We start from the raw sequence: 22,176 nt of genomic DNA on the forward strand, positions 1-22,176 counted from the left end.
CTTTTTTTGTCATTTCCTTTAGCTCCACCATTTCTTGCAACAAGTCTCCTTTAACAACAGTGCTGGAGAACAGGTTTTTTGGCCACAATGGAGAATTAGAAACCGGACTTGATATTTTCAATTGGGTCACATTTCCAAACAAGTCCTTTCTGAAAAACCAAATTGGGAAGATTGACCCCATGGTTCCCCCAAACAAGCTACTCACCATTTCTGGCAAGGAAGCTGTTTGGCCTCTCATGTTTAACCAGGTGTGTTTCATTTTTCCCTTTTCCTGAAATTATTAGCCACAGATTGATGGAATAAGTCAGGGGTTTCAAACTGGCAGCTCATAGGTTAGATGCGTCAGGGCAGGCAACGCTCATCCCAGCTCCATGAAGGGGAGAAATGTCACAATACGTCACATAACAGAAACATAATGCTGTAAGTTTGATACCCATGGAATAAATAATTAAACAATCACATTCACAGCAACATTTGGAGTAAGCAAGCATTTAGCAATCCGTATGTATTTATTGAAATTATAATGACACTGAAAAAATATGTAGGCCACTTTTACACATAACCATAGCAGCATCCCCATGGTCATGTGATCATATGCCATTTTAAATGATAATATTAACATTAAAATTGATTTAAGACTGACAAGATGAGAAGGAAGTGGGGAGGTAGGATCTTAGCTTAGTCCTTTAACCACCCAGAATGATGTTTTAACTTTGAAGCTCCAAGTGTCAGTCCCGCAAGCCATCTTTCTTTTGGACCTCAGGCCTGCCACACTTTCTATTATTCTACTATGCATTTTTCTATTGTGGAAAAATAGGAAGGGAGAGTATATAGAGTTGGGTGATATGTAGCCATTACAAAATCCTTTCTAGAAAGCCATGGTCATCCTTTGTCTTTGCACACCTGGCCGGAACTGGATGGCTGGAAGCTGCCAGCATGGCAGTGGAGGATTGGACCATTTGATGGACTTGTGGGTGTAGGGCAGGTTCCTCCCAGTGTATGCCAGAAGAGGTAGTGAAAAATCTGGCATACCAGACCAGACCGATAGTAATGATGGCCTGGACATGCCCCAAACCTTCATCAGAAGCTTTTTTTTTAAAGCCCTTTCCCTGCTGGTTCAGGCAAGGTAAAAGAGGTTTTTATAAACTGAGAGAGAGAGGGTGGGCGGGGGAAGGGAAGGAGAAAGGAAAAGAAAGAAAAGAAAGAAGGAACCTCACTTTTTACCTGGTAGGTTCGGCAAAGGAGAAAAACAAATGCTGTCATTTTAAATTGGAATCCGGTATGCCTGGTTGTGAATTCTGGGAGTTGAAGTCCACAAGTCAATGATGCAAACTTTAAATTGAAACCTGCTTTAAATTGAAACTCTGCTCAAAAGGAAGTTTTCAACGTGAAATTCAATAGTTTGTTTCTAGATCAACTGAACAACAAACTGTATAAAAGGTAGAATTCTATTATGTTTTGAAGTTTGGGTTGTGCAATATGGGCTTTGTGTTTCTAAAAGTGTTTGGATCATTCCCAGCTTGTGAATGGAGCCAAACTTTCTATAGTGTCATTATCTCTATCTGGCAGAAATGTGGAATGGCCTTTCTGGGAGTAATATTTATCTGGAGGGGGGGGTTGGTTGCTTCCCATAGAGGGAAGAGAGGAAAAGAAAGAAAGAAAGAAAAGAAGAAAAAAAAAAAAAAAAAAAAAAAAAAAAAAAAAAAATAAAAAAAAAAAAAAAAAAAAAAAAAAAAAAAAAAAAAAAAAAAAAAAAAAAAAAAAATAAAAAAAAAAAAAAAAAAAAATAAAAAAAAAAATAAAAAAAAAAAAAAAAAAAAAAAAAAAAAAAAAAAAAAAAAAAAAAAAAAAAAAAAAAAAAAGAAAGAAGAAAGAAAGAAAGACAGCACAGTACAGCAATTTACGACTAGAAGGCTACTCCTAGGTTATCTAGTCGAACCCCCTATTGCAGCAGGAAACCTTACATTGTCAGGATTATTTGATGCCTATAACAGAGAGAAAATTGCCAGAAAGGAGAAGGAGTTTACTAGGACAAGGCTGCCATGCAGAGGAAGGCAGAGATAGTCCTTTAATTATAACTACAATTGAGCCCAAAATTTGGTTGCTAAGCTAGAGTGTTGTTAATTGAGATTCACCACATTTTGCCCAATCCATGACATCTCCTGGTAAGTGACATGACTGCCAAGCCCACCCAATTACATGACTAACAGCCCACGTCCACAAAATAGGCCATACTCACATAATAGTAGATAGTCAAAAAATTTGAAACCCACCCCTGGTGTAGGGGCAGGATCTTGAACTTTCAACTGGGTGGGAAAACCTGAAAGCTTTCAGATTCAGGTTTTCCCAGATGTGCCAACATGACTCTTTTAATAAATTGGAACTTTGAGGAATGCTTTGCCTTGGATTCTAATGTACTTTTGGATGCTATTTGGAACCTGTATAAGGTGAGGTATCTACTATCTATATCTATCTATCTATCTATTATCTATCTATCTATCTATCTAGCTATCTATCTATCTATCTATCTATCTATCTATCTATCTATCTATCTATCTATCTATCTTCTTCTTTCTTTCTTTCTTCTTTCTCTATCTTTCATTTATCTATCTATCTATCTATCTATCTGTCTGTCTGTCTGTCTGTCTATCTATCTATCGATCTATCATCAATATATCATCTATCTATCCATCTGTCTAATTAAAATGCAGCATCATTCCCACTAAGATTGCACATTACCTATAAAATTCATTAAAGGGGAAGAATATGTATTATTTTTTTCTAAAAATAAATATAAACTAATCAGCGAAATAAAGGATATTCTTATCCAGATTCTTATCTGTTTCTACATTTGTAACACAGTCATTTATCTATAATTCTATACATATAACTTTTATTTATCATTTTTAAGAGATAGTAACTCCACCAGTGAGCTTACAGCAAGAAGACGCAACACCAATGCTTGGGTTAAATATGAAGAGTTTGCATATGTATAATTGATGAAAAGAATATTCTACCAAAAATAAGTTCTTTGTATGAATTCTCATTTTATTTATGAGCAGACATTGCCTCTTTCCATCTGTAACAAGAAGTGTCCTCTTGGCCATAGCAAGGTGAAAGTGGAAGGAAAATTATCCTGTTGCTATGACTGTAAATTATGTCCAGAAGGGAAGATAGCCGATCAATTGGGTAAGCAATGGACTATGTTAAATGTATCAAATATATAATAAATATAAACAGGGGCTGAATGTTAATAAATATTAGATTCAGAATAGAACTGGGATTTTGGATGTCTTCTAGTCCAACTCTCTGCTCAAGCAGAAGACCCTAGACCACTTTTGGAATGACATGCTGAAGTCTATACTATAATAGTATAATCTCTACTATACTATCTCCAAAGCATTTCGATGGTCTACTAATTTAGACATTTCGTCAAAGAATGAAATAAGATTGGTTTGTCATGATCTATTTTTTACAAACCTGTGCTGGCTTTTAGTTATAGCTTTATTAGTTTCTAGATGTTTGAAGGTTTGTTTTTTTCCCAGCATCTTCCCAGGTATTGATGTTAGGCTGATTGATTTGTAGTTTCCTGGGTCTGTATTATTTCCCCTTTTGAAGATGGGAACCACATCACCTTTTTTGAATACTAAGGTAATTCATCAGCATTCCAGGATTATTTATTTATTTATTTATTTATTTATTTATTTATTTATTTGACTTATATACCTCTTCATAGGGCTTTTAGCCCTTTCTAAGTGGTTTACAGATTTTTAGCAAATTGAGTCAGCAAATTGCCCCCACAGTCTGGGTCCTCATTTCACCCACCTCGGAAGGATGGATGGCTGAGTCAACCTTGAGCCGGTGAGATTTGAACCTCTGAACTGCAGATAACAGTCAGCTGAAGTGGCCTGCAGTACCGCACCCTAACCACTGCGCCACCTCGGCTCTTCTATCCTTTTTGAATGATATAGTACAATGGTTCTGCCAGCTCCTTCAGAACTCTAGGATGTAAACCATCAGGTCCCGGTCATTTATGTTTGTCAAGATCAGGTAGTTGTTTTCCACCCCATTTCTTGCTTATTTTAATTTTTATTTCTAGCATGTCTTTTTACAGTTAGGTTTTGGTAGGTTGAGCTATAGTTTATTTTTGCATGATGACCGAGCCAAAGAATGACTTAAGCAGCTCTGCTTTCTCTCTCCTGCCTGTTACTTCCTTGCCATCTTCCCTCTTTAGTGGACCTACAGTTTCCTTAACTTTTTTCTTTTTATTTAGATGTTGAAAGAAACTTTTTAAAAATTACCTTTGACTTTGGTTCCTAGTCTTTGTTCATTCTGAGTCTTAGCTTTCCTGAGTTCATCTTTGCAGATTCCAGCTACATGCTGGGATTCTGCCTTAGTTATGTGTCCCCTTTGTTTTGTTCTTGTCCTTTTTGTCTTTCAGTTTATCAGAAGGATCTTTGTGCAACCATGCTGGTTTCTTCTTGGATTTCTTGTTTTTCATTTTCAGTGGTATTGTATTGCTGTGGGCTTTTATGATCATATTTTTCAGAGTTTCCCACACTGCTTGAGTTGTTTTCCCCATTAGGATTTTCATATATGGAATTTCATAGGCTCTCTCCAAGTTTGTTAAAATCAGCTCCTTTAAAGTTTAAGGTACTGGCTGTATTAGGTTCTATTGTTTGTGTTTGCATTATATTCAATTCCCATATGACATGGTCACTATCACCGAAAAGTCTGGCAATTTCAACTCCCTCTATCATTTGTTCTCTATTAGTAAGAATTAGGTCTGGTGTAATTTTTCCTCTAGTGCCCTTTAGATGACAAGGTTGTCACTTATGTTGGTAAGGAATCTATTTGATGTCTGATTTGCTGCAGAGTTTCTCTCCCAGTTGATATCAGGGTAGTTACAGTCTCTCATTAGTTCAATGGTATATTCCCTACATACCTTAGTTAGTTCTTTAGCAAAATGATCATCTATTTCTTCTTCTTCGTTGGGTAGCCTGTAATATACGCCTATACCAATGTGATTCTTTTTTTCCCTTTCATATTGATCCCTATAGATTTGAGGAGGTTTTGTAAGTTCATCATTGCAGTCTCAGGCTGTTCAATGCTAACTTGGACTATTAATAGATTCCTCAGATTTGAATTCTTCTTTCGTATGTTTCTTTCAAAAATTATAAACAGTTTTTACCAGGAACTTTTGTCCTCTGATTTTGGGAGTAAAGGCAATTTAGCTTTTGTAATTTTTCCATGGTTTCAACTTGTTTTCTTTCTATTCTACCTAGATAATTGTTTTTGTTTGTTTCCTTTTTCATTGAATGAACGACTTTGAATTTATACATTTTCCTATTTCATATAATAAACCTAGGTGGCTTACCCCAACCTTTAAAATATATTTATTTAATCACAAGGTGTCATACTAATCAGCCTAATGAGTTAGCCCCCATCCTACTCCAACACATTGGGGGAATAGCAAAGGTTTCCCAACCTGCCACAGGGATAAAAGGTTAGGAACGCCTCTACACTTGATCTTAGCCAAAAGGCCAAGAAGCAATAAGAATACCTCATAATTCAGGTAGATGAGTGTTGCAAAATCCTGGAAATTACAGAGAAGATAAAACTCCAAACACTTATATGACAACGTTTAACACATACGATCTGGGGCATGCCCCTCAATGTGACTTATTGCCAAAGCTAGATACTATTTAACTTGGTCTCACATATACCTTGACCCACTGACATTCAGAGATATAATGGTGATAAACAGCAATTTGAATTCCATGTGGTAAGCAACTATGGGTCAGTATAGCTCATGCAGGAGTAGTAGAAATAGTGAGTTATGGAACACACATACTGTAAGTCCATGTGACATTACATTGCTGACTAGTTATTGCTTTGAAATATTCTTTAAGGGAAGCACCATATAAAGAGAATCAAATAATCCAAATGGGAGCTTACTAAATCTTCAGAATGCAATAAATTTAGTACTGAAAATGAAATGATGACAATTCAAAACAATAAAGTTACTGTGAATGGTTTTTTTTAACAGACTTGGATGACTGTTTCCCATGCCCAGAGGATCAATATCCAAACAAGGATAAGGATAGTTGCCTTCCAAAATGTACAATATACTTACATTATCAAGAACCTCTGGGGATTTCTTTGGCGGTGATTGCAATCTCCTTTTCCGTCATCTCAGCTGCGGTGCTCGGGATATTCACGAAGTATCAGGACACACCTATTGTTAAAGCCAATAATAGGAATCTCACTTATAGCCTTCTCATTGCTCTCCTGCTCTCTTTCCTTTGCAGTTTGCTCTTCTTTGGGCAACCTGACCAAGTGAAATGTCTCTTGCGACAAACTGCTTTTGGCATCATCTTCTCTGTAGCTCTTTCTTGTATATCGGGGAAAACAATCATAGTGGTCCTGGCTTTCATGGCCACCAAGCCTGGATCCAAAATGAGAAAATGGGTGGGGAATGGGCTGGCTCTCTCTATTGTCCTATCTTGCTCCCTGACACAGTTTTGCATTTGTCTGTTGTGGCTTATAATTTCTCCTCCCTTCCCAGATTCTGACATGCACTCCATGGCTGAAGAAATTGTTCTGCAATGTAATGAAGGTTCGACAGCAATGTTTTATACAGTCCTTGGGTTTTGGGGTTCTTGACTGCTATCAGTTTCACTGTGGCCTTCCTAGCTAGGAATTTGCCTGACAGCTTTAATGAAGCCAAATTTATTACCTTCAGCATGTTGGTCTTTTGCAGTGTCTGGGTGTCATTTGTTCCCACCTATTTGAGTACCAAGGGAAAATACATGGTGGCTGTGGAAATCTTCTCCATTTTGGCTTCAGCATCTGGTTTACTGGGCTGCATCTTTTTCCCCAAATGCTATATCATTATTTTGAGACCTGATCTAAACAAGAAGAAACAATTAATGAAGAAATGAAAATGATCCTTTGTATAAAGCTGAATTGGTTACTTTTAGCAGTTTCTGATTCTGTATTCTTTCTTCCATCGTCACATCAATATGACATGCAAACCAATTGCATTGATAATTTCATTTCAAATGTTCTGCATCTTTTCTTTGAATTATTAGGTAACTATTCTGAGCCCTAATCAGAATAGTAAGGGATAGCTAATCAAGGAGAAGATATTACAAAATTTTAGTGGTATCATGTGCATTCATGTAAAATGAATGGATTTAAATCCTGCATCTCATGAACTTCGCAGCATCCCTGTCAAAAGGAAAGAAAATGCCTATTTGTATATCACCCATAATACCAAATGAATTTCTGGTACATGTGAAACCCCAAAGTTTCTCATCTTTGTGATGTTTTGGCATGCTGTTAATAAAATAAACCTAAGCGATAACATGAATGCCTTATTTGCCACTTTAAGGTCCCCCAATATTCCCCCTAATTATACAGAAATATTCCAATTAACATCCCATTCTGCAATTCTCAAAGTTTGACAGCCACTTTGGTGTAGCAGGTAAAGTAAAAGGCCAGAAACAATGGGGCCACCTGTTTTTTCTCTAGTTCACTCATGAAAGCCTAGTAGATATGTTGTTCTGGAAACTGTGGAGAGATGTTTCAAGTTGATAATATTGGAGATCTTCTTCTCAGCTTTCCTGAGAATGTTATTTATGATGACCACTGTCCCACTATTGATGGGTTCTTTTATTAAGACATATTCTTCATTTGGGTTTTAGTCTGATGGTGAACGTAATAATTGTAGACATCCAACTCATTGTTGCATTCATCTGGGTGTATCCATGCATTGTTGTTATCCTAGTCAGCCATTTAGTCATGTCTTTCTCGCGGCCTCTCTTTGGGTCAGTACTGCTCAATAAATAAATGAAAAAGAATAAAGTTTTGACTCATTTGTTCAGCTGGGTTCTCTTTATCTATTTTTAAGACTTGTGTGGAAAAAAATATATTACACTTAATTATTGTTTTAGCAAAACATCAAAAATTAAAATGGATTCATAAACATTTAAGTGTCAATGTATCTTTCAGGGATCCAAGAATACTGTACACTGAGGAGTAGGTAAAGGCCTCATCAATCTGCCAGCGGAAAGGTCATAGCTGGCATGCCATGTAAGTTAAAGGTCGTTAACTTGGTCATTTCCAACTCAAGGGGGTGGTGCTCATCTCCATTTCAAAGTCAAAGAACCAGCACTTCCATGAAGACATATCTATGGTCATATGGCTGGCATGAACTAAATGCCGCAGGTGCATGGAACGTTTATTAGCTGACCTACCAAAGAGATGGTTCCTATTTTTTCTACTTGCATTTTACATGCTTTTGACAGCTAGGTTGGTAGAAGCTGGGAAAAATAACAGAAACTCTCTCCATTACACGGCTCACGGGATTCGAACCACCAAATTGGCCAACTTTCTGATTGACAAATTCATCATCTTAGCCACTGACGCCACTGCGTCCCCAGACAGTCACGTATGGTACCACAATGTTTCTCCTGATTGGTGCATTATCCCAAAGATCTGCACCAGAGAGAGCAGAAGGAACATTCTAAAAATGCCCATCTGTTAGTTGGGGAAGCATAACCTCCAACATAACAGGCTCAACCCCCCATTCCAAAGTTCCATTTCAATTGACTCTATCATCTACATTCCAGGATGACGTCCTTCTACAGCTTGAGTGATAGAATTCTTTATGTCTAAGTGTGATTGGGCACACAAGGATTTGTCTTCAGCTCTTGGTGTACATAAAAGCTATAAGTGATAAACCATGACTATAGAACAATCATAAAAATACATTCACCATAATCATAAGATGCAACACTTTGTGATAGCCATAGGATACCCAATGAGCAATCAACATAAATCATACTAGGAACTAAATAAATAATAGAAATTATAAAGATACAGGTAACAAAGTCATAGTAAATAAGTAGAAAGGAGATAGGAATAGGATAGGTGAGGAGAAATAATAGTAATTCAAGCCTTACTAAATAGTTGACAGTGTTGAGTGAATTAGTTGTTAAGCAGAATGATGGGCATTCAGGAAAAAGCTGTCCTTGTGTTTGGTTGTTTTTGTGTAAATGCCCAATAGAAGTGATGGCAAACCATTTTCTTCTGGCGTGCCAAAATTGTGTGCACACAGCCTATGAACCGCACATGCATGTCCACACCAATTCAATCCTCCCCCACCACACCAGCGTATATGCATCACATGCATATACGCCTCCCCAGTGCATGCACACATAATTCCCCATGCCCCTGAGGCCTTCCTGAAGCCTGAGAGGGTGACACGGCCTCCCCCAGCCCCCTGGAGGCCCTCTGGAAGCCAGAAATGCCTCATTTCCAAATTTCTGATTTCCCATTTGGGCTATTTCAGGTATGAACTTCCAGTTGACACATTGGGCCTGATTTTCACCCTCCCCAGCCTCCCAGGAGACTTTCTGAAGCCTGGGGAGGGCGAAAACAGTCTACTCCAGCCCTCCAGTAGGCCAAAAATCAGCTTGTGTGCCAGCAAATATGGCTCCACATGTCACCTGTGTCACACATATCATAGGTTCGCCATTATAGCGTTGTTTTGAGGGAAGAAGTTGAAACAATTAATGCCAGGATGTGAGAGATTAATAGGAGGTCCTTCTCTGTTGCAGCTCCAGCCCTCTGGAACGATCTCCCCGTTGAGATCCGGACCCTTACTACCCTTCTGGCCTTCCCCAAAGCAACTAAGACCTGGCTGTTCCAGCTGGCCTGTGGCTGTTGAGTTGTCCAGCCCCACTTCAGGTTTGTGATTGTTGTTGCAATTTAAACTGTTGTTTATTTTTTTTTATATCCCTCCCCTTTTACTGTAAGCCGCCTTGAGTCTCTTTTGAGAGTGGGCGGCATACAAAATTTAATAATAAATAAATAATATTACAGTACTCAGAGAATTCTCCATATGTATGCCATTTTAAAACACTCTGGGTGGTATACAATTTAATCAATTATATTAAGCATTAAACAGAATAATTTAGGGTTTTTTCAAACAAAGAATATTTATGAAGAAAAATTGATGAGCAAAATCACCTCAAAGGGTGTGTTTCCATCATTTCCCCCCCTTTAGTGGTGTTTTATTTTGCTTTTCTCTGGGGATATGAACTCTTATTCTCCTATCTTCTACTTCATGCCTTACTTCTAAAGTTCATAACAGTGCAGTGATCACTAATCTAATGTGATAAACAGTTTCCTTCTGATATTTTTCAAAGTACTGCTGCAAAGAATGATACTGATTACTAATTAAGGACAGTTACTGTCCCTTCTTCTCCAAATCTTAGGGAATTTCAGCAAACACTGAAAAGATGATCTCCCTAGATTAAGATCTTGCATTCTATAATATCTGCTTGGAAATACAGACGTGCAGGTAGGTAGGATTACTATTTCATCTGTGACCCTCATTTTTTAAAAAGCTTTAAATACAATTCGTTGTCTTAAGTTTAAGTAATATTAATAAATTGTCAGCTACTCAGTTGAATGCTTGCATAGGAGTTACTGTTTAGTATCTACAATGACTAATGTTATAGTCAGTTATATTCAGAAATACAGATATGGTAAGTAGGTAGGATTAAGTATTTCATCTGGACCTTCATTTTCTGACTTTGGATAAAATTTATTATCTAACTTTAGATACAGTTAATGAGTGGTCCTTAATTGAAATGGTAACCAAGGATCTCCTGTTTGATGTCTACAATGACTATGTATTACAATGAATTGGTTATATTCAGAACATTGGTTTTACTTTTATTCCAACTATGTTGGGTATTTCTCATCCCTGCTCTGCAACTTAGCCATCCTCTACCAATTGTTCATAAATATTATCAGTCTGGAGATGTAATTATTGCTGCTATCATTTTTCAGGTTACTTTTCTTACAAATGAAATAACTTTTCAAAAGCCTTCCTAATTATGAAGCCCTTGATCAGTACCTGTAAGTATAAGACTACTTCTCCTCTTCCCCCACATGGACACCTAAATATATTTTCTTTCACTTTTGTGCTTAAATGTATTGGTTGCTAGTTATTGGTAGGACCTATTCTAGTGACCATATTAGTCTTTTTTAACTCCAGAACTAAAATACACTAGCTGTCCTAATGCTGATGTTTAAATTGAGATGAAGATTGGCAGTCTTGTGGAAAATACAAAATTTTGACTAACTAAATATTGCACAAGCTCACTCGTTAAATCCTGAGGGTTTTTTTTCCTTTTACTTCATCCAGATATAAAACATTAAACCATCCAGTCATAATTAGGTTATAATAGGTCCTAGGGTGCAAAATGGAGCTGTCTTCCTTCCCTTAGATAGATAAGATATAGATAATACTGTATGAATTTCTTTCTCCTCAAGAATCTTCCTTCTTTCAACAAAGTCCTCTGTGAATGTAGAAAAATTGACTAATCTAAGTATTGGAGAGGTCCCCTGTTAATCTTGTTTTTCATTTCATATATATATAGTATATATATATATATATATTATATATATATATATATATATATATATATATATGTATTATATATATATACATACATACATACATACATACATATATATATACATACATATATATATATACATATATATATATATATATATATATATATAATATATATATATATATATATATATATATAGTGTGTGTGTGTTGTGTGTTGTGTGTATTTGTGCTACACACACACATATATAACTGGAAACTCTCTAGTACATATTTAGGCTGTTATACTTCTAGGGTGTGAAAAGGAAAGACTTCATTTCTTCAGGAAATACTGGAATAGGATAGAAACATAGAAACTGAGGGAAGAATATTTTCTCTGATGAAGGAACATGTGTTTTTCCCAAGCCTGTTTAAATTCAATTAAATTTAGTGGGTGATTGGTCAGTATTCTTTCTGTGACATTAATACTTTCCAACAATTTTGGAATTTTCCTCCTGTCAGTCAGAGATTATTCCCTCATGTTCCTGAGTTTTACTTAATATTGAAAATACTGAGGTAAGAGGGGGAAATAGAAAATTATTAATATACAAATATACATTTAAAAGATGATATGTGTAGAACTATTGCAATGGAAAATAAAAGGAGGAAGAGAGAATTTAAGATGGTTATATAAATACAGAACTGGGTTTGTTCGAACGCCATCCCAATACATACCAGGCTGAAAAGGAAAATAGGTAAACACAACAATGGATGGAGGGAAGGCACAGAGGAGGAAGAGGGAAAGGTAGGAAGCAGGAAAGGAAAGGGAAGGAAGAAAGGGAACATTTGTGAAGCTATGCATGAGAAATAAAACTAAAAACTTTTTTTTAAAAAAATGAAAATGCTGCCTTCAAGAACCTTACTCACAATTTATTATAATTAAAGTTTTCAATCGTAACTATAACCCTATCCCTGATTCATTCTATCCTCCAGGCTGAACATATTATGCTCCTCCAACCTTTACTGATATGTTATGTCCCTCAAACCTTGCATCATTTTTGTTGTCCATTTCTGGACTGACTCAATATTATCAATAAATTCTTTTTAAGTGAGTCTTGAGAACTGGAAACATAATTCCATAGGGGTATGACTTAACACAATCTTAAGTAGCCACAACTATGTCGGTGATGCCTAGTGGATACTATCTATGGCTAATATTTACTAGCAGCCAAATTCCAGATGTCCAGAACAAATAATGGGCACTAGTTTAAATATTGACACAAGATGCAGAAAAACTGAGTTGGAACAATTCAGACAATTGTTTTCCAATCTATTCTTAAAAAGTTCAGTTAGTGGAGCATTCATGTATTTTATGGAGGGAAGTTTTTCCACTGATTAATTGTTTTAACTGTCAGCAGATTTTTTCTTAGTTCTGGGGTCCTTCTCTCACTGTTTAGTTTCCATCCATTATGAATACATATATTCCAATTAGAACAGCTGTCCAATCTAAAAGTGAAATATATTGAAATAATTTATAACTCTCACTGAAGGTTCCTCACTCACAATTACCAGCACACATTGGCTCTGGCATTTGCTGTGAAGGAGATCAATGAACATTTTCGGATTTTGCCCAATGTTAGTCTTGGTTTCCATATTGCTACTGACTATCCTGTGGAAATGACTACTTATCTTTAGCAATGGAATTTCTATCTACAAAAGATGACTTTATACCCAATTACAAATGTAATGACCAGACCAACATGGTAGCTGTGATTGGAGGACCCTTTATTAGCACCTGTTTCAACATGGCAATCTCTCTACGGAACTACAAATTTCCCCAGGTGAGACCAAAAATGAATCAATATGAGAGGTTCAATGGGTATTTATCATATTCAAAAGATGGGTCACTAAATGAACATTTGAGCAAAACCGTGAATAAGATTATCTTGAAAGGGCTGTTCCGTTTTGTTTCATAAGCAAAGTTGCAGATGTCATGTAAAAACTAATGTTTAGGTACCCTGTTTTTGTATCCCATTAAAACTCAGAGAATAGATTAAATAAACGCACATGCATTGGTGTTTAATTATTTTTATTTTGGAAGAGATTCTTCATTTTTATGTTCTTCTGACTTTCCCCATTTAGATCACATATGGATCAGCGCCATTCATGAATATTGAAACAGCAATGTTTGTCAAATGGATGTTCCCAGATGAAACCCATCAAATCAAGTGATACTGCACTTATTGTTGCATTTTGAATGGACCTGGGTTGGGTTAGTTTCTATGTATGAAGAAGATAGGGACAGGTTCATTCAAAAGAGACTTTCCATGTTTCAGAGAGAGGAATCTGCTTTGACTTTATAGAATGTCTTTCCCCGGTGATGTATGGTAATGCAGCTGCTGAGTGGATCGAAGACACGGGTAAAATATTCAAGGTGATCATGGAAAGTACAGCCATTGCAGTTATCTTAAGTGCTGAAATTACAGGCTTGGTACCTTTGAGACTAATGATCTATTTTTTCAATTATGATAATATTCCAAAGGAGAGAACAGCCAAAGTTTGGATCATGACAGCCCAGATGGAATTCACCACCATTCTACTGCAAAGACCGTTGCCCATTGATTTTCTCCATGGTGCTCTTTCCTTTGCAATTCATTCAAAGGAGCCCACTGGATTCCAACAATTTATGCAGAAGAGAAATCCAAATTTAGGAAAAGGTGATGGTTTCATTAGGGATTTCTGGAAAGATGCATTTGAATGCTCCTTCTCCACTGATATTACAGATCATAATGCTGAAAGGATCTGCACTGGAGAAGAGAAGCTGGAGACTCTTCCTAATTCTGTCTTTGAGACCACCATGAATGCCCATAGTTACAGCGTCTACAATGCAGTCTATGCTGTGGCACATGCTCTGAAGACCGTGCGCTCTGCCAAAGTAAAAGGGGGGCAAAAAATGAATGAGAGGATATGGAAGCTCTTCCTCCGATCACCTTGGCAAGTAATGTTGGCTAATACAAAATTTTGGGAAATCATCAAGTAGCAGAATAGGAGAACAGTTTTGTGTTTTGTTGTGTTGTGCTGTTTTAACAGTTAGAACACTTTATAGGTAGTTTTGAAAGCTACATAGAAGTACTTGATATTTTCATATGAAAGAAAATAAAAAATTGAATATTAATCTAAGGCTTATATAGAGACCAGAAATATACAGACTTCATTTTATGTTTAAAATGTTATGCACTGAATTGTATTCAATCCATTATGTTTGACAATTTTATATGTAGAAATTTGAAAAAATGCTACTGAATAACATTATTATTCCTCAGAAGCTGAATTTTTGAGTTACTAAGATTCAGATGTGCCAAGGGAATGTTTTTCATGAATAAACTGTAGTTCCTTTGTTTTTCCTTGAAGTTTTTCCAATTCAGTTCAGAAGTGAATAAGCTTCTTAGGTGAGAATCAAAATTTCTTCAAGGAAAAACAAAGAAAGTCCAGTTGTTTTTTGGAAAAAGTACCCTTGGGACAAAAATAACGTGGATGACTGAGAATCTCCACAGACATTAAGAATGAAACAATAATAAAAATAAAAAGAAAGAAATAACAAGAAATCTTATGAAAATAGAAATAGTGTTACTTCCAGTGAATAACAAAGTTGTCAATGAATTACATGAAGAATATTTCAAGTTTATCCCCCCTCCAAATAACTCTGGATAGAAGTAAAAGCCATCTTGTCCTAAAATTATCTGTCTCAGAGAATTCTACCTTCCCTAGACGAAGTCCTTTTTTATGACCCTGTCATCCTTTAATTCAGGGTAGAGTTGGAGCTGAACTGAAAACACCTTAGTGTTTACTGGCTGGATGCCCTTCCTGACACCACACAGAGTTCACAGCAGATATTTTCTATTTGCACCCTCATGGAGAAATATCTGTCACTGTTTAGGATTGAACTCTTAACCTTCTAAAGGGCATGCAAGAGTGGCCACCATGCCACACTCTATCTTGCCTATTATGTGGCAGGACACTTAATTCCCCATTTCTGAAATGCTCAATCAAAGCAAAGGGATTTCTCAAATCTGTCCCTTTCTTGATTTTCTGCTGGAATTCTAATTTGACAGTTTTTCAGCTGAGAGTTGAAAATGCATTTGATAAAACTATATTTTACCAGTTTGAAATAGTGTGGACTGAGCCAAAATGGAACAGCTGACCTTTCTTTAAGCCTGTACGATATTGAAAGAAACAAATTGAAATTTTCGCATCCCCTTCAAAGATTCTTGATAACTTTCCTGGTTTTCTTTCTCTTTTTTTGTCATCTTCCTTTAGCTCCACCATTTCTTGCAACAAGTCTCCTTTAACAACAGTGCTGGAAAACAGGTTTCTTTTGGCCACAATGGAGAATTAGAAACCGGACTTGATATTTTCAATTGGGTCACATTTCCGAACAAGTCCTTTCTGAAAAACCAAATTGGAAAGATTGACCCCATGGCTCCCCCAGACAAGCTACTCACCATTTCTGGCAAGGAAGCTGTTTGGCCTCTCATGTTTAACCAGGTGTGTTTCATTTTTCCCTTTCCTGAAATTATTAGCCACAGATTGATGGAGTAAATCAGGGGTGTCAAACTGGCAGCTCACATGCTGGATGGGTCAGGTGCAGGCAACGCTCATCCAAGTTCCTTGAAGGGGAAAAATGTCACGATACATCACATAACAGCAACATAATGCCGTAAGTTTGATACCCATGGAATAAATAATTAAACAATCACAATCACAGCAACATTTGGAGTAAGCAAGCATTTAGCAGTCCGTATTAATTTATTGAAATTATAATGACACTGAAAAACTATGTATGACCACTTTTCACACATAATCATAGTAGCATCCCAATGGTCATGTGACCATATGCCATTTTAAACAATAAATATTAACATTAAAATTGATTTAAGACTGACAAGATGAGAAGAAGGGGGGAGGTAGGATCTTAGCTTAGTCCTTAAACCACCCCCAGAATTATATTTCCACTGTGAAGGTCCAAGTGTCAGATCTGCAAGCCATCTTTTCTTTTGGACCCCAGGCCTGCTACACTTCCTATTATTCTACTATGCATTTTTTGTTTTTTAATTTTTTTTTTAAAAAAAAAATATAAACTAATCAGTGAAATAAAGGATATGATGGAAAAATTCTTTCTTATCTGTTTCTACATTTGTAACACAGTCATTTATCTATAATTCTATACAGATAAATTTTATATTTATCATTTTTAAGGGATAGTAACTTTCCTAGTGAGCTTACAGCAAGAAGACGCAACACCATGCTTGGTTAAATATGAAGAGTTTGCATATGTATAATTGATGAAAAGAATATTCTACCAAAAATAAGTTCTTTGTATGAATTCTCATTTTATTTATGAGCAGACATTGCCTCTTTCCATCTGTAACAAGAAGTGTCCTCTTGGCCATAGCAAGGTGAAAGTGGAAGGAAAATTATCCTGTTGCTATGACTGTAAATTATGTCCAGAAGGGAAGATAGCTGACCAATTGGGTAAGCAATGGAATATATTGAATGTATCAATTATATTATAAATATAAGGGAGGCTGAATGTTAATAAATATTAGATTCAGAATAGAACTGGGATTTTGGATGTCTTCTAGTCCAACTCTCTGCTCAAGCAGAAGATCCTAAACCACTTTTTGGAATGACATGCTAAAGTCTATACTATATATAATATAATCTCTACTATACTATCTCCAAAGCATTTCGATGGTCTACTAATTTAGAAATTTTGTCAAAGAATGAAATAAGATTGGTTTGTCATGATCTATTTTTAACAAACCTGTGCTGGCTTTAGTTATAGCTTTATTTTTTCTAGATGTTTGAAGATTTGTTTTTCCCCAGTATCTTCCCAGGTATTGATGTTAGGCTGATTGATTTGTAGTTTCCTGGGTCTGTATTATTTCCCCTCTTTGAAGATGGGAACCACATCACCTTTTTTCGAATACTAATGTAATTCCTCAGCATTCCAGGATTTTTGAAAGATATAGTACAATGGTTCTGAGATAACATCTGCCAGCTCCTTCAGAATTCTGGGATATAAACCATCAGGTCCGATCATTTATATTTGTCAAGACCAGATAGTTGTTTTCTAGCCCCTTTCTTGCTTATTTTAATTTTTATTTCTAGCCTGTCTTTAGGTTAGGTTTTGGTAGGTTGAGCTATAGTTTATTTTTGCATGAAGACCGAGCCAAAGAATGACTTAAGCAGCTCTGCTTTCTCTCTCCTGCCTTTACTTCCTTGCCATCTTCTCTCTTTAGTGTACCTACTGTTTCCTTGACTTTTTTCTTTTTATTTAGATGTTGAAATAAACTTTTAAAAAATTACCTTTGACTTTTGTTTCTAGTCTTTGTTCATTCTGAGTTTTAGATTTTCTGACTTCATCTTTGCAGATTCCAGCTATATGATGGGATTCTGCCTAAGTTATGTGTCCCTTCTTGTTTTTGTTCTTGTCCTTTTGTCTTTCAGTTTATCAAAAGGATCTTTGCGCAACCATGCTGGTTTCTTCTTGGATTTCTCGTTTTTCATTTCAGTGGTATTGTGTTACTATGGGCTTTTATGATCATATTTTTCCACACTGCTTGAGTTGCTCTCTCAATCAGGATTTTCATCCAAGGAATGATTCTTCAGCTCTCGAGTTTGTTAAAATCAGCTGTTTTAAAGTTTAAGACACTGGCTGTATTAGGTTCTATTGCGTGTCTTTGCATTATATTGAATTTCCACATGACATGGTCACTCTTACCCAAAGTTCTAGCAAAATCAACTCCCTCTCTCACTTCTCCTCTATTAGTAAGAATTAGGTCTAGTATAGCTTTTTCTCTAGTGCCTCCTCTACTTTCAGATGGCAAGGTTGTCAGCTAGATTGGTAAGGAATCTGTTTGATCTTCCATTTGCTGAAGAGTTGGTCTCTCAGTTGATATCAGGGTAGTTAAAGACTCCCATTAATACAATATACAGTACGGTATATTCCCTACATACATTTGTTAGTTCTTTAGAAAAAAGATCATCTATTTCTTCTGCTTGGTTGGGTAGCCTGTAATATATGCCTATACCAATGTGATTCTTTTTCCCTTTTATATTGATCCATATAGATTCTAGAAGGTTTTCTAATTTCATCTTTGCAAGCTCAGGCTATTTGCTGATATTCTGCCTTACTTATGTAACAGAAAGTTATTTATGCAGCTATGTTAGCTTCTTTTGAGATCTGTTGTTTTTCTTCTTCACTGGTATTCTGATAGACTGGGAAATGCAGTGATCTATAGTGATGTAGCAATCTTTTATGTATAAAAAACAACTCCACATCCTTTTTTGTAAGGTCTGTTTCTTTTACATGTTTGTATCCTTTCATCAGTACATTCCTACCACCATGGTAAAGTAATGACAACTATATCATATTTACCTTCATGTTCTAATATTTCAAGTTCACCCTGTTTGGATCTTGGGTATGTTTCTTATATCTACTACTGTGTATCTGGGTTTTTCATCCTTTTATCACTCCTCCTCCTCCTCCTCCTCCTCCTCCTCCTCCTCCTCCTCCTCCTCCTCCTCCTCCTCTTCTTCTTCTTCTTCTTCTTCTTCTTCTTCTTCTTCTTCTTCTTCATTTGTCTTTGTTCCCTACTTCCTTATATGATTATCTAGCAGTTTTTGCTTAGAATCAGATTCTAAAGGTCTTGAAGATTGTCCCACTCAATTTTAATTTAAAACCCTTGTAATAATATGAGCCAATCATTTTCAGAATATATTCTTTGCAGTTCTTGTGAGGTTCATTCCATTCCTTTCCAGTAGCCCTTCATATAGGTAATGCAGATCATGTTCTAGGAAGCCAAGGTTTTCTTGATGACACCAGTTTTTAAGACAGTGGTTCACTAATAAAATACTTTGTTCCTTAATTGGATGTTGGCCCTTTGTTGGAAGTATAGATGAAAACGCGATGCAGGAGTGGTAGAACTAGTGAGTTATGGATCACCCATGCTGTAAATCCAAGTGACATTACATTGCAGACTAGTTATTGCTTTGAAATGGTCTTTAAGGGCAGTACCACACATAAAGGACAATCCAGTAATCCAGATGGGAATTCACTAAATCTGCAGAATGTTATAAAATTAGGGCATACTGAAAATGAAGTGATGACACTTTAAAATAACAATATTTCAATAAATGGTTTCTTTTTCAGACTTAGATAATTGTTTTCCATGTCCAGAAGATCAATATCCAAACCAGGATAAGGATAGTTGCCTTCCAAAATGTATAATTTACTTAACTTATCAAGAACCTTTGAGGATTTCTTTGGCAGTGATTTCAGTCTCCTTTTCTCTCATCTCAGCTGTGGTGCTACTGATCTTCATTAAATATCAGAACACACCTATTGTTAAAGCCAATAACAGGAACCTCACATGTAGCCTTCTTGTTGCTCTCCTGCTCTCTTTCCTTGGCACTTTGCTCTTCATTGGGCAACCTGACCAAGTGAAATGTCTCTTGAGACAAACTGCTTTTGACATCATCTTCTCTGTAGCCCTTTCTTGTATATTGGGGAAAACAATCATAGTGGTCCTTGCTTTCATGGCCACCAAGGCCGGATCTAAAATGAGGAAATGGGTGGGGAAAAGGCCGGCTATCCCTATCTATCATGTTTTGATTGGTTGTTTGCATGGCTTTCTCACACGTTTTCCTTTTCCACCACCCAATATTTCTCACTTTATTTTCGGCTAATTTCTTTTTGGGATACCATGTTCCCTTTTTCCTCTCTGCTCTTTCTGTGCCTCTATAAAGTCTCAATAGCATTGTCCCACTGAGTTTTGTTTTTCATATCTTTTTCTATCTTGTTAATTTCTTGTTCATTTACATTCCTTGTCTGTTCCTCTTCTTTCTCCTGTTTCAACATTTCTTCTGGCTCCATTTCTGGCTCTTTGTTACCTTTTAATGTTCCTCTTCTATTTTTTAACCATTTCCTCGAACATCCCACCCTCCATGATTAGATTTAACAGACTTTTAGCACTGGTTATTCTTTTGAAATGGTCTTCAAGTGCAGCACCATATAAAGGTCATTCCAGTAATCAAACTGGGATCTCATTAATTGTACAGATTGCTGTAAAATTGGAATATACTGAAAATGAAATGATGAGATAATGTTTCTATTAATGATTTCTTTTTCAGACTTGGATGACTGTTTCCCTTGTCCAGAGGATCAATATCCAAACAAGAATAAGGATAGTTGCCTTCCAAAACATATAGTTTACTTAACTTATCAAGAACCTTTGGGGATTTCTTTGGCAATGATTGCAGTCTCCTTTTCTGTCATCTCAGCTGTGGTGCTTGTGATATTTATGAAATATCAGAACACACCTATTGTTAAAGCCAATAATAGAAACCTCACTTATAGCCTTCTTGTTGCTCTCCTGCTCTCTTTCCTTTGTGGTTTGCTATTCGTTGGGCAACCTGACACATTGAAATGTCTCTTGCGACAAACTGCTTTTGGCATCGTCTTCTCTGTAGCTCTTTCTTGTATATTGGGGAAAACAATCATAGTGGTCCTTGCTTTCATGGCCACCAAGCCTGGATCCAAAATGAGAAAATGGGTGGGGAAAAGACTGGCTATCCCTATTGTCCTATCTTGCTCCCTGACACAATTCTGCATTTGTGTGGTGTGGCTCACAATTTCTGCTCCCTTCCCAGATTCTGACATGCATTCCCTGGCTGACGAAATTGTTTTTCAATGTAATGAAGGTTCAACCACTATGTTTTATGCTGTCCTTGGCTTCCTGGGGTTCTTGACTGCTGTCAGTTTCACTGCAGCCTTCCTAGCTAGGAATTTGCCTGACAGCTTTAATGAAGCCAAATTTATCACCTTCAGCATGTTGGTCTTTTGCAGTGTCTGGGTGTCATTTGTTCCCACCTATTTGAGTACCAAGGGAAAATACATGGTGGCTGTGGAGAATTTCTCCATTTTGGCTTCAGCATCTGGTTTACTTGGCTGCATCTTTTTCCCAAAATGTTATATCATTATTTTGAGACCTGATCTAAACAGGAAGAAACAATTAATGAAGAAATGAAAATTACTCTTTGTATAAAGCTGAATTGGTTACTTTTGGTAATTTTTGGTTTTGTATTCTCTCCATCATCACATCAATATGACATGCAAACCAATTGCACTTAGAAGTTCATTTCAACTGCCCTGCATTTTTTGTTTGAAATGTTAGGTAATTATTCTAAGCCCTCATCAGAATAGTAAGACATAACAAATCAAGAAGAAGAATATTTTAGTGATATCATGTGCATTAATGTAAAATGAATTGACTTAAATCCTGCATCTCATGAACTTCACAGCATCCTGTTGAAAGGAAAGAAAATGCCTATTTTTATATCACTCATAATACCAATGTATTCCTGGTACATGTGAAGGCAAAAGTTTCTCATCTTTGCAGTGTTTTGAGATGCTGTTAATAAAAAAACTAAGTGATAACATGAGTGCCTTATTTGCCACTTTACGGTCTCCCAATATTCCCCCGAATCATATAGGAAAATTCCCATTAAAATCCCTTCCCACAATTCTCAAAGTTTGTGAGTCACTTTGGAACACTCACTCTGGATAGAGACGAACAGGCTCAAGCTCAATACCTCCAAGACTGAGTGGCTGTGGTTCCTGTTATCCTGATGTGTGCATCTTGTGCCATCTTTGATGATAGGAGGGAAATTTTACCCCACTCAGAGAGGGCCTGCAA

General features: G+C 36.4%; 1 protein-coding gene across 1 annotated transcript; it reads left to right on the plus strand.

Moving 5' to 3' along the window:
- The first annotated feature begins 13,796 nt into the window (after positions 1 to 13,796).
- LOC116521811 (vomeronasal type-2 receptor 26-like) lies at positions 13,797 to 21,507 on the plus strand. The gene is made up of 4 exons (XM_032236462.1): positions 13,797 to 14,414; positions 15,734 to 15,961; positions 16,822 to 16,948; positions 20,612 to 21,507. Exons 1-4 carry the CDS (start codon positions 13,797 to 13,799, stop codon positions 21,505 to 21,507), a joined length of 1,869 nt encoding a protein of 622 aa, XP_032092353.1.
- The last annotated feature ends 669 nt before the right edge of the window (positions 21,508 to 22,176 follow it).

This window comes from Thamnophis elegans, chromosome Z (genome assembly GCF_009769535.1).
Source record: "Thamnophis elegans isolate rThaEle1 chromosome Z, rThaEle1.pri, whole genome shotgun sequence".
Lineage (NCBI taxonomy): Eukaryota > Metazoa > Chordata > Lepidosauria > Squamata > Colubridae > Thamnophis > Thamnophis elegans.